General features: G+C 33.7%; 1 protein-coding gene across 1 annotated transcript; it reads left to right on the plus strand.

Moving 5' to 3' along the window:
- Window positions 1–8441: 8441 nt before the first annotated feature.
- LOC131028652 (glutamate decarboxylase 4) lies at window positions 8442–11474 on the plus strand. The gene is made up of 7 exons (XM_057958987.2): window positions 8442–8591; window positions 8699–8903; window positions 9295–9495; window positions 9611–9825; window positions 9988–10241; window positions 10641–10693; window positions 10778–11474. Exons 1-7 carry the CDS (start codon window positions 8506–8508, stop codon window positions 11231–11233), a joined length of 1470 nt encoding a protein of 489 aa, XP_057814970.2. The 5' UTR covers window positions 8442–8505; the 3' UTR covers window positions 11234–11474.
- The last annotated feature ends 2979 nt before the right edge of the window (window positions 11475–14453 follow it).

The following is a 14453-nucleotide window of genomic DNA, read 5'->3' on the forward strand; positions in this document are numbered from 1 at the left end:
CCTTTAATACACAAACGATCTCTCGAGGAGGCATCATCATCAAATCAATATCCAAAAATCAGTATCTGGGGCACACAATCAGGATTTTCAATCTCCATCTGGCACACTATTGAGACTTGATTTAATCTTTGAAACAAAGTTGTCTCGACATCATTTCAAAGAGAGGCAAAATGTATACACCTAAAATTGACTATGAGCAATTAAATAAATATTTTGTATTTATTTAATAATTATTCTTTTATTAAATAATTAATTTTAAAAGATTAATTTATTTAATTCATTTTTCGTGTCTTTATATTAATTAATATTTTATTAATTAATTCATCTATCATATTTTCTAATTAATTAAATATCTAATATTTAATTATCCTTTTAATCAGGTAATTAAATATCTAATATTTAATTATCTCTTCCAAACAATTAAATATCTAATATTTAATAGTTATTCTCCTATCCTATAGTCTCAATATTAAATAATTCCTAAATTATTTAATCTTTCTTATCCAACTCACCCTCCATCTCCACTTCATGTCCCCTTTGCCAACTCATCAAACATGTGGCTAAGGAAATTAATATTTCTTAAATACTAATTCATGATTTATCTCCAACTTCCAAACTTAATGAAAATTGTGTACGTACACATAATTCTTAACCATTTCCTACACATATTTCTTAACCATTTCCTATATTCTCTCCAACACCCCTACATCTTAGGAAGGACTTGAGTCCACTTGTCCTATCATGCCTAAATTTCCTGTAACCATCCCTAGATTCCCTCAGTCAACAACTCAGTCAAGGTGAGATAAGTGACACTTGTCTTCTCCTTCCCTCTTTCTGTCAACCTTCCTCTTTTCTCATTGCCATCCAAATCTATAGATCTAATCATGACCGTTGATCCGAGCCACATCATCTTATCCTCTCAAAGTCTATAAAATCAAGAGCTTCAGTTGAGAGAGTTAATCTACAAGTTAGACTTCAAGAGACTACAAGTGAATTTTGCAAGCTAATCATATGCATCCGTGAGTTTTAGTTTTGAAGCAAATAGCAACTATCATATAGTATCATTTAGCATAATCATGTAGCATTTGCATATCATAGCATCAGTTAACTACAAGTTATCAGTCAATTTTTCATATGCCATCTTGGAAGCCAACAGTGTATTGTTTTAGAGTACACCATCTGCAACCAGGAACAATGGAGTTAGGACACAATGAGACATAAATCATGAAGGTAAAATAATGTTTTATTTTAGTATGTATTTCATGTAGTTTCATTGGTTGAATTTGGATTTCCTGTATGCATTTCCATTTGTATTTTGTGAAACTAACTTATTACAGGCAACATTCTGAGAATGAAATTCAAGCTCACACAATTTTATATTAATTAAAAAAAATAATAATCAAGATGATAAAGTAACGAGTGGAGGAACTAGCTCTATTAGGATTATTGTATTTTGTCTACATAATGTGGCTTTGCACTGTTGTTTTTCCTTGTCATACCACATTTATCGTAGGACTTTTAAGGCTTTCTTTAAATGGCCTCAGTCAGCTTCAATCCAACAGTTTTTGCTACCATTGATAGTTTGGCAACTGCAAACAATGGCTCCTCTGAGCAAGTGTCCCCAAAAGCTTATTTTGAAGGTTTTTCATGAGGTGTGCATTTTGAAACTCTTGTAGATGTGGTTTGGCCCATCTCATATATTTGATACTATATGTCAATGGTTAGAGCAACATACTCTTATTGGTCACTTTATTGAGAGATCCCCCTTGAAATCATGCTACAAATTGGATTTCTAAAACCTAGACCTCTCATAGGGCACATCTTGATTGTGTTCAAAACCTCACCAAGGAGTTTTTCTTTTTTCACTCTGCAAAAGTCACAGGGGCTTCACTAGATAGGAAATATTATATCATGTGCATTCATATTGGGGGATTTAATATCCTTAATAATGAGCTCAATATATTGCCTATCTGGTGAAAATAGGGGGTTTTTAATTCCACTATGAAAAAATGCAATATCTGGTGAAAATAGGGGGTTTTTAATTTGGGTTGTGTATTGAGAGGGGGTGAGAAAGAAGGATTTTAGGGCAATATTTTTTGAAAATAGGGTGATTCTTTAGTATGCCATGAATGCAAGTGATATAACTTAGGTTTACTAAGTGAAGCCCCCGTGGCAAAAGTTAGCAATGTTTGGGTCATTTTTCAACATGGCCCTTTGTACATGTATGATCGTCTCTTATAGTTTTTCAACCATGGATTCAAGATTTTTTGTCTCAGATGATAAGAAAATTTTGTATGCTAGTTTGGCCTGATTTTCCTATCCTCCCTTTGCCTTGCTAGCATTTTCTTCCAATTCTTGCTTCTTCTCTGGTGTTGCCTTGGTTCTCCCCCCCCCCCCATTTCAAAACCTTCATTTTGTTCTTTTAATGGCTAAGTATATGTTTAGAGGTCCTAAAAGTTTTCTCATAATGTCAAAATCCCATTAAGTCCTTTTAAAAATATATCAATTCTTAGTCATTTTGTCTAGAATTCGTCTTCCAATTTGGTTTTGAAACTACTGTCGGGTCTTGGTGGGGTTATCACAACCCACCTTAGCCTCGACAAATCTTTTTTCCTTGCAATTTTCATTAAGTGCTCTCAAAGGTTTTGGTCTCATCATTGGTTGTCATAAACTCTCCATGAGCTATTGAGGTTTTCAAAACCCAGTGACTTACCCAAAAAGTGTTCTTCAAGAGAAAAAGGCTTCAAAAGGAATAAAGTTATTTTAAAAAGACAACTTGTTCACTTAGTTTTGAAACCATTTTCGGAAGCCAACAAGGTTCTCACAACCTTATCGAGCTCCAACAAAGAACCAATAACTTCAAAAGCTTACAGTCGAAGAAGACGTGAAAAGAAAACTTTTATAAAAAGTCTCTATGAGTTGTGACAACTTTTTCAGAAACCAATAAGGTTTTCACAACCTTATCGACTACTAACATATAACAAAAAACTTTCAATTCTCTTAAGGCTCTCAAAAGTTAAAAGAAAAAGAATAAAGAAGACAAAGCAAATATTGATTAAGGTTTCAAAACCTCTATCAAACTCTGACAAGGTTTTGAGAATCTAGTTGAGTCCCAACTCTCTTTTCCAAAAGGCATATTTTAAAGTGGTGCCAACAAATTATGACTACCATGCATTAATTGTTGTCAAAGTTGAGGAATGTGGATTATTTGATGCATAAGGTATAACAAAGGAAAAATACCTAATTTGAGTCATTTTGAAAATTTGCAAACGAGAATTGGGTTTTTCTAAGAGCGAAGAGAAGGAATTGTGATGGTGAACTTGGTGGTGACAATAGCATAATCTTTTCTCAAAGCCACCCTAAAAAATATTCAAATTGGTAACTTCACATTCCTAGTACTCTAACAGTTGTCCCTATCGCTTGTATTGAGTACATTTTCAAAATTCTCAAAACAAAAATTGAAGTGACCTAGGCTTTACTCTATCAATTTTTTTCTCAGAATTAAAGGATAGTAGTTATAAGATGAACATCAGTAAAAATCGAGTATAAGTATCTATTTAGTCTAGATAGTACACTACCAGAGATAGGAGATACAAGGATATGGCATATTAATCTAGGGGACTTCTAGGAAAGAGTGAACAACCCAAATAGGCATCCAATCACTCAAATACTTGCAAAAAGTGATTTACATGAAGTGACCAATTTTCCCAATTATTGTGCAATGCATTGACTTAGTGCTAGAATGTATAAACCACTAAAACCAATATTCTAGGGAGATTTAATTACGAGTGATGACAAATTACTCATCACTTTGGATAGAGCTACTATCAATGGATGCTTTAGAGTACCCAAGAGAGAAGTGTTTGTTGATTTTGATTTCACCACTTCACAAGGGCAATTCAATGAAAAGAGAGAATTACAAGAATATAATTTCTAATGAGTGATTTGTAGTGCCTAAGAAGGGAAAGTCTCATATACCCAAGGGCTTACATAAATCTCATTTCAAAAGATAAATTGCATATATCATCATAATATAGTATAGGTTGAAGGGAAACATGAATGTCATTGAATTTGAAGAGTGGATGTTCTTCTTCATGTATTGCACAAATAGTATCTTTATTGGGTCAATTAAATCAATGATAGACTAAGCTATAAAATTTGTCACTTTGCTTTCAATGAATTCTTTTATATGTCCTCCTATATTTTCTATGCTTTGGCATGAACAAGACCATAGCTAGGTCTCATAATTGCTGAAGTTTTTTATTACAATATTTAAATATACAACTGCTACCCTAATTTGTAGGTAGAAAAGAGTTATCATAAATATATGAGAGTGAATGAATGATGTATTCACCATGATGTAGATAGAGATCTATAAGGGGATTTGGGCCAAATGATTTCTCCTAAGGCCATTCAATTAACAAATCAATATGGGAGACATTTTCATTCAATTCCAAAGATTCACCTATAACAGAGTGGGAGGTTTTAGTGGACCACCTCATAAATTTCCCAAGTATGCAATTTTATTTATTTATTTTGATAGTGATCTAGATACAAGTTGCATCTCGGTCAACAAGAGATGTGCAGAGAAGAAGAAAGAAAGAGTCCAATTCCCCATTAGAATTGGATACCATTCATGCAAATCTTAATCAGATGCTTTGAATGTTGAGAGAGATATTGTTAAGCATACTACCTCTACCTATGACATGAGATTTCCTTATGACAAAAAGGATTTTGTAAAGAACAATTTGCATCTTGGCCCTTCATTTTACAATCTTCCACACATGGAAGATTAATCCAGGTGGATTTCTCATATGGCTATGAGGTGAGAAAGAGCAATTGGATGAGAATGAACCTAAGAAAGACTATACAATCAATTTGGGGTGGAATATTGATGGTGTTGAAGATGATGAATTTGATTTGATTAATCCCATCTACACTTATCCCATTTATATGTTGTCAATTTAGTCCCAATAGACTGGAGTGAACTAAAGAGCACAAAGATCTCAAGTCCAGGAATGCTGTGTTAAAAAGAGTTGAGATCTAGTTAGCGGCCAAGAAGAAATCATAAACCTCTAAGGTGTACACTAAAGGGGGAAAAATGTAAGAGGATAAGCCAACCCAAGTTAGGTAGGGACTTCTTCATCTAACACATTGCCAACCCCCACCTGACAAATTATTGCACCAGGAAGAAGTGGCGATAGAGATGAGCCACCTGTGAAAAGGAAAACTCCTAAGAAGACTTGTGGGGACAACCCACCAAAGAACATAGGAGCATAAAAGGAGGTTGAAAAAGACAAAGATAAGGAAACTAAGAATGTGCCTAGTAAATATCTCGAGAAGGGTAAATCTACCCCTTCTTTTCCATTTAATTTGCAAAGTGTAACAAAAAATCCCCCATCGAAAAGAGCTCTTCAATTTCCATCTCCAAATTCTTTATCTCAAGCTATTGGTACTACCCCTTCTCCATCCTAGCTAGAGAATACATTGACTAAAAAGACGAAAATTGTACCAATATGTTTACTTGAGGATGCTATTGTGGGACAACTTCTTCAAAGGTCCCCTAAGCCTAAGAAGTTAAAGACGGCCTCAAGGCTAATTGAGGATGACAACTAGAACTTTTTTGTGGATATTGCACTCTCATCGGTGCAAAAAGGAGGTTCCAGATAGTCAGTGTTTTTGGAGTATGTTTGGTACTTTGTAAAATTTGATAGAATAAATTGTGTCAACCTAATTAAAGAAATTGTGTCATAAATTTAAGATTCATTATATACTCATAAATGTTTTAGTTGAAAATTTTGCAACCTTGATACTGTATGCCAAAATTTGAGGTGACATATGAAGTTGATTTTTATAAGACTTGATAGATTGTAACCTTAGTATTTTTCCAATAGGGAAAAGTAGTCTATCAAGAAGACACGTGATACATATTGTCTCAATGAGTCAAAGGCTCTAGCTAGAGCAAGAATAACTATCTTGTATGGACATATGAACGCCTATCCAATATGGATAGATGAATAATTTTTGTGTATGGAAAAATGTTACATGTCCTGTATAAATAGATGAATGCATATCTTGTATGGACAAATGAATTATTATCATTACTTGAATATACATATGAAAAATAATGTAAAATTTTGGTATAACAAATTAGTACAACCTATCAAGTTGTTACAAATATCTTGATGACTATCGAGTCCCTTCATTTAATTAAATCTCACATTCACTCTGGTGTTGTTTCCCATAGATCAATGATACAATGCTTATAGATTTTATTCATTATCATTGTTCTTAGTCTTAGATGGGAATTGGCTCAACACACACTTTTCATTCATTTTATTTTATCTTGGTTTCCATGGAGGTCAAAAGACCAAAAAAGGGGGCTTAACCTGAAGGCAGGCTCCCAATGAAACCTAACCATTTTCCTTTTCATTAGTTACAAGTATTTAGGAAATATTCAATGACACGAAGATTTGTATATATTTTTCCTTCTCTTCCCATTTCTATTTCCTTTTTAAATTATATCTTTATTAAATTGTATTATTCATTCATTTACATATCAATTTGTATCACTTGGATTGTTATTTCGTTATCCTTCTTATCAATTTTGTAGTTAGGCATGAACTTTGTCAGAGGAAAAATGTTTTATCATAGTTATGTGTTACAAGATGATGCTTAAATGAAAACACATTGTGCAAAAGTATACACATCACATGAGTGTCTTAGATAGTGACTTCCATAGATTGGCCTTAGGTTTCTTTATCTTATTATTTATAATTCTAAATCTATTTTCTTATTTTTTGTTGTTTCATATTTTAGTAAATCGATATTTTCTAATTTAGTGTCTGTGTTCTAGCTCCATGAAAATAATTTTTGTAAGTTTGAAATATTTTAAGATATTCAAGTAGCATATATCTCCTTTTGTATGTAACATTTCATTCATGAAATTAATTTAATCTTCGAGCAACATATTGAAAATATTTTAAAAATAAATAATGTTTTAGGCTAAATCAAAATTCCTTACATTATATTAGCATGATCCTTTTCATAAAGGTTGCACACAACCTAGGTGATTTAGGAATTATGCAATATGGTTTCAAGAGCTGTGTGGAATGATACAATTAGTTGCATGTGGGATTGGATATTGCCATGTTAGTGTCTAGTAGTGTGCATGTTTGTGCAATAGCATATAGACCAATATGTGACTAAAGTGAGGTGGTGTTTACCAATACCATTTAAGAACTATGTAAGTGAGGCTCGTGTTTTCTTCAATCAAGTCCCTAGGAAAATTAATCTAGTGACTTCAAAACTATCAATGATAACATGCAAGAATGTACTATGTTGAGGATAACAATGCAATCATGATGCTCTATGATTCTCCAATGGTTCTCTCACGTGAATGCTCTTCAAATGATTCCTCAAAGTTTTTCTAGCATGACTTCAAATGAATTAATGAATGTCTTTAAATACATTAACATAGAACACAAATCCACACAAATGTGCACTAGGTTGGCTTACAACATCCTATAAGCCAAGATGACAAGGTCTAAATTTGAAATTTAGAATTAAAAGTATGAAATCCATATCTACAAGTGCAAAATTGACTTATATGTAAAAGACTTAGATGAATATATACTTGCAAATTGAATCTAGGATAGTAAATAAGAGATCTAAGAATATGGAGATGAATGATGATGGATAAGAGATCGAATTCATAAGCCAAATTTTGTTATTAAACCAACATCACTAGGGGAAGAGCACCAATAGATAACATAGTTCCAATAACCGTCACCTTATTGTCATGTTGACCCCCCAATAGCCGTCAGAGTGAAAACACCATTAATAAATTTGTTTTGTACCAATAGCCGATCATTTTTTGTAACTTTTTGTTCATAATTGGCCCATTTGTGCACCACTATTGGGACATTTGTCAACAAGTACTAGCGATTTTGAGTTGACGGTTACTGGAACATCTTTAGTTAGGTATCAAACGACACTTTGAAATTTGTACTTTTTGACCTTTCTCCTCATAATTGATTCCACAACATGCATCGTTACTACCAAGAAGCCAGATCAATAGCTACAAGCAGTTAAGTCGCATACAAAGACAACTAAAAAATAAAAATAAAAATCCGATGTACCGTTTAAGATCTGTGGGTGCACGAAGTCAGCTATGACGACTAGTGGTGCTCTTCCCCTACACCCAAAACAATATCAGTATACAATTTTTACCTTTAGAGAAATAAAGAATATCGAGACACTTGGAGGGCCCAAATAAAGAATATCGACATACTTGGAGGGCCCTCATATCAGAATAATAGATTTCACTCCCTAAGCTAAGAATATAGGATAACAGAATTCACTAGTTCACAAGGTAAGAATAATATCAGAGCCCGTGACCTTCCGGGACAGGCTTAATTCTGGTTTGAGCATTATATAACAAGTAGAGCCTCGCTGCAAGAAAATTATTTTTCATTCTAAATTTATAGAATACATTTCCTTAAAATGGCGCTCACAGAAACTTCCCACTGTTCAGATGGTGACATTGATTGTATGTTTGCCTCTCGTTATCTTCAGAATTCTCTACCAAAGTATGTATGCATTGTTTTTTCTTTCATAACATGTCTGGATCTCAAAATATGTAATACCCAGTTTGAATGTAGTTTATTTTAAGATCCTTCAATGAATTAATTTGCAGGTTTGAGCTTCCTCAGAAATCAATTCCAAAGGAGGCTGCATATCAGGTCATCAGTGATGAGCTTATGCTTGATAGCAATCCAAGGCTTAATTTGGCCTCTTTTGTGACAACATGGATGGAGCCTGAGTGTAATAAGCTCATTATGGAAGCTATCAATAAGAACTATGTTGATATGGATGAGTACCCTGTCACCACTGAGCTTCAGGTCATTCTTTATTTTTAATTCAATAAGGATGTATTTTGCTTGATTATCAATTAACATCTGACAGTTAAGTTGTGATGACAAGGGTGATTTGGAGAAGGTCATTAGAATTTATATCTTGATAGATCTCTTTCAATCTTTGTCTTTGTATTTTCAGAAAAGAAGTGCTCTGTTTTACTGTATGTATTTTCAGTAACAATGTCCTTAATGGGCTGCTGTTGTGGTGGTCAATGCACTGGCTGTTTAAGTAGAGATCTGGATCTTTACATAAAGTTCCAGACAGTTGTTGGGTTGAGCATAATGCATCAACTATTTAAGTTCTTCCTGCTTATGTATGATAAATTGAATTGGAGATGGGATGGTGTTTAATTTGTTTTGTGAATTGGAATTTCAGAACCGGTGTGTGAATATAATAGCTCGAATGTTCCATGCACCTATTTCTGATACAGAGCAAGCTATTGGTGTTGGGACTGTGGGATCTTCAGAGGCTATAATGCTCGCTGGTCTTGCATTCAAACGCAAATGGCAGAACACGAGAAAAGCTCAAGGGAAGCCTTATGACAACCCCAATATTGTTACTGGTGCCAATGTCCAGGTTTCAACTTTTAACTAATTATTTTTTCTCCCGTTTTCCTGAAATGTAAAAGTTATTAGCTGGGCTCTGCATTTTGGTAATGCTAATTAATGTTGTTTGTGGCATTGTTTTGCAGGTCTGTTGGGAGAAGTTCGCTCGGTATTTTGAGGTGGAACTGAAAGAGGTGAAGCTGAGAGAAGAATATTATGTTATGGACCCTCGAAAAGCTGTAGAATTGGTAGATGAAAACACCATTTGTGTTGCTGCCATCTTAGGGTCTACTTATAATGGCGAATTTGAGGATGTGAAACTGCTCAATGACCTTTTGATGGAAAAGAATAATAAAACAAAGTATGAATTTGTTTATGACATTTTCTTTTTAAGAATAAAGCTAGGGTTTTTGAAAGACCCTAACCCTTTTATAGGACATTTTCAAAAATGATTATCTAGAAAGTTTATTGTAGTTGAAATAATTTTAGTATATCTCAGGAATGTGACTATGTGAATGTTTAGGTGGGACACTCCAATACATGTTGATGCTGCAAGTGGTGGGTTCATTGCACCATTTCTGTATCCAAATCTGGAGTGGGACTTCAGGCTGCCATTGGTGAGGAGCATCAATGTGAGTGGGCACAAATATGGACTTGTTTATGCTGGAATTGGATGGATTGTTTGGCGTGGCAAGCAAGACCTTCCAGAAGAACTTATTTTTCATATCAATTATCTTGGAGCTGATCAACCCACTTTCACACTCAATTTCTCTAAAGGTAGGTGTTTCTCTTCAGAATGAAACAGAATAAGCATTTTATGTTTTTTTTGACAGAGCCACTAGGATCTGTGGTACAGGGGAGCAGAAACAGAAATTTTCTTAGCAGATTTATGAGGCAGAGCAAGTTATCATATAATTTATAACAGGAATTCTGTAGCTGATATATCATTCATTGCATGAAGGAATCATTTATGTAATGCGTTGTTTTAAGAGAACAACTGAAAAATTCAGGCGGTCATGGTTGACTAGTAACGCAAATCAAAAGTTAAATCTTGACAAAGTACTATAAAACTGAGGAGAAACTCACTGTATCTCATCGTTAATGAAAGGATAAATATAGAATATTGATAGATTGCTTCTTCAGGGGAGGGTCTGATTTTTGCCCAATTTAATGCAGGTGCAAGTCAAGTCATTGCTCAGTACTACCAACTCATTCGCCTTGGCTATGAGGTAAGAAACAGATGATTTAATTAGTCAATAATTTATGTTTGAAAGAACCAATTTAAAAAAAGCCCAACTGTACAACTGGTGCAGGGATACAGGATGATCATTGAAAACTGCATGGCGAATGCCAAATATTTACGTGATAGCCTTCTAAGAACAGGGCGATTCAATATGCTGTCAAAAGAGGTGGGTGTACCTCTAGTTGCCTTCTCTCTGAAGGACAAGCTCAAGTACAATGAACATGATCTTTCAGAACACCTGAGAAGGTTTAAGTGGGTGGTGCCTGCGTATAATATGGCTGCAGATGTTCAGCACATAACCCTTCTGCGTGTGGTGATACGAGAGGATTTCAGCAGAAGCTTGGCTGACAGGCTCGTACAAGATTTCCGTACAGTTTTGGATGAATTGGACTCCTTACCATTCAAGCGAGAGAAGGGGAAGAGGGCTAATGTTGCTGCTTCTGCAACTGGACATGGCCAGGGGGTTTTAACTAGGAGGAAGTTGAAGGACCTAAATGCCCCGCGCAAAACCAAAGCAATTTGTTAAATACCATTCTAACTGCTTAACCTAGTAGTTTCAATCATTGGCAATGTTGGGAGATTATTACATACTCTCGTTTAGGAATATTAAGATACTAGCAGTTGCATGGAATAGAGGTGTAAGGATTTTCTGGATATAAAAAATGTCTAAGCTAATATGTTAGAGTATATTTCTATTTGAGCGTAGAAGATACAATAATTTTATTTATTAAATTTTGTAAGGTAATATAAAATTATATTCTATGTCATCATTAGATTTAAGGTCATATATGTCAAAAGATTTAGATGAAGTTTCATGTTTGATACTCTTTTTGTTGTCATATAATTAGGGTTTGTCTATAGCTTAAACATAGAACTTCTTAACATAATTATATATTTCTAAGTCGAAAATCCTCCTAAATGCTAGTTTCAAAGCAAAAATGACCCTAAAAGCAAAGTTAAAATCTAATAGAAATGGTGATATGAAACAAAAATGTAGGAATATAATATAAATGGCCACTATGATTTAGATTTGTGATGAATGTTATAAAATTTTAACAATAAGACTCCAATAACACATCATCTGCTATGACAAAAAATATTTAATTTCAATTTTTAATAAAAAACTAATGTTGGGGTGATCTAAACAACATTGAACTAAATCCAACAATTACAACAAGTGCATAAACCTTGTAAATCCAACAACTGAATTTTTTTATAAAAACAATAAATAAACCATTGATTTTAAACTTCATAAAGCTTCTTTGCCAAATTGTAGGATCATTCGTGCAGTAAAGAAACATCTAAGTACCATAAGAAGCCATAGGAAAATTAACAAAAATGAAGAGAATAAATATATTCAACATTTCAAAGCTTGATCAACTATGGTTGATAAGATCACTTATGGCAAATAAAAAAGCGAGAATCAAACGCAAGACCTTCACAACCTAAAGAAACATGTGAAATGATGATAATAACAATCCTAGAATTGAGGGGAAAAAAAAGAAGAAGAAACCTTCGGTTTCCCAACGCGTTGGAAGTCACAAGTCACTACATTAGTCTGCCATGTTATACTTATCCCTATAAATAATGTAAGCTCTCACTATGGAGAAATAAGAGTGACGTCAAAAGACTAAATGAGATTAAAGCCAAAATTCCAATTCAAACATATGAGATAGAAGAAGGAAAATAGAAGCATCCATGCAAATTTCAAATCCACTCCACAAGATGCAATTTAGGCTTCCCTAGGCTAAAATCAAATGCCTACCTTCCAAAGGCAATTTCCAAAGCAATTGCACTAAAACTGAACACATCTGATTCCATATTGCTATGTATTAAGTTAAGTTTTATAAGGGAAAAAAGTTTGTAAAAAGATCTCATTGCTCTAAAAATGAAAAAGCAAGACACTACAGATAAATTAAGAGGGACCATTCTAAACAACTCAATCAGAGCACCATCAGTAATTATCATTCTTGAGCTCAAAATGCTGTGAAATGTACATCTAGTGTTTACTAGGAACTCCTAAAGATAAAGGATAATTGCAATCATTGATATTGCTTTGGGGTTGCTTTGGAAGTTAAAAAATGTGTCCCTCACAATAGTTAATGTGATTTTATTTATATACATTTCTCTACATGTCATAAACATGGTGAAGCAATCAAGAGTCCCTCAAAATTTCTATGCTTAGCTTGCAATTTTTGGTCATGTAAGACAAATTGAATGGTGAAACTCAAATGTCACCATATGAGATATGTGTACACTAATGGGAGATCAAATCATCTACATGTGCAATCGTATCCACCCCAAAGCACACATCATAACTGTATGCGGGAAAATGCGGTGACGAAAACGAATAACTCAAATCCAAAAGACCCACACACCAATGAGACTCTTGGTGCAAGTATATGAACCAATTCAATCAGTTCAACTTCCCAAGGGGTGTCCCATTGTTCTCTATCTCACAGGATCCCTAAAGTCAATATTTTGCTCTTAGTGACTTAGGAATGACAACTCCAAGAACGAGCGATGTTTGATTTATATGCATGAATGCATTCTGAGATGTATGATATTGAAACTATGATGATTAAGCTAGTATAAAGATTATGATATGATAAAATATTAGCAAATTATCCTAGCAATGATATATTATCCTAGCAATGATATACTATCCTAGCATGAATATTCTATGATATTAAAATGCTTCTAAATGCTATTATGATGATTTTAACAAAGAGAAGCTAAAATGTTTAGTATTTAGACTATAATGTAGATGCATGAAAGATTGTTGATATGAAAAATGAAGAATGAGAGCTCTATTTATAGGGAAAATAGGGCAATGGATGGTTAAGATTGAATAATCTTAACAAGGGCCAGGATTGAAAGTTAATCAATCCATGTTTACAATTCTCACCAATGAAATGGTGACAATTGTCAACAAAGGGTTGTTTGAGAGGAGATGTAAGAAGCATTAAATGCTTGAGAAGACATGAAGGTTACCCTAGGAGGTAAGGGTTAAGGTTAGGTTAGGGTTATCCATTGGATAAAGCTTTTACCCAAGGGGTAAACTCTTGTGCAAGGGTTAATAGGACAACCAAGGTTAAAGCCATGAATGCTTGATGAGACTCTTGGGTTAGATGAAGGTTAAGTTAGAGAGAAAGTCTCTAACCATGCAAGAAGGTTGAGTTAACCATTAATGGTTAGGAAGACTTTGAGGGTTAACTTGTTGAAGACATAAATCCTTCAATGCATTTCAAAGACTTTGGAGGCTTTGAGAAGTGACTTCTCTTTGCTTAGGAATGCGACAATAATTAGGAAATGAATTAGGCTAAATTGGAAGTGATTAGAAGAATCTAGAAGGGGTTTAGGAGGCAAGTGGGAGATGCAGGAAAATGCAAGTGGAGGGAAAAGGATTTTAATTAAAATAAAATTACTTTATTTCAACAAAAATAGATGCAACTTGCATAAATACAAGTGGGGGATTTAATAAATAAATTAGATTTATTTATTTGTAAGGATAAATACAAGTGGGGGATTTAATAAATAAATTAGATTTATTTATTTGTAAGGATTAATTTAATTAAATGTAAATTTAACTAAAAAGGGAGAAAGGGGATTTAATTAAATAAAGTGATTTTATTTAATTAAAAGCTAGAAAAGGTTTAGGTGAATTAATTAAATAAATTGAGTAATTCATTTAATCAAATAGATGAAAATGAAGAAATTAATTAAATAGAATTTAATTAATAGAG

Source organism: Cryptomeria japonica, chromosome 4 (assembly GCF_030272615.1).
Source record: "Cryptomeria japonica chromosome 4, Sugi_1.0, whole genome shotgun sequence".
Lineage (NCBI taxonomy): Eukaryota > Viridiplantae > Streptophyta > Pinopsida > Cupressales > Cupressaceae > Cryptomeria > Cryptomeria japonica.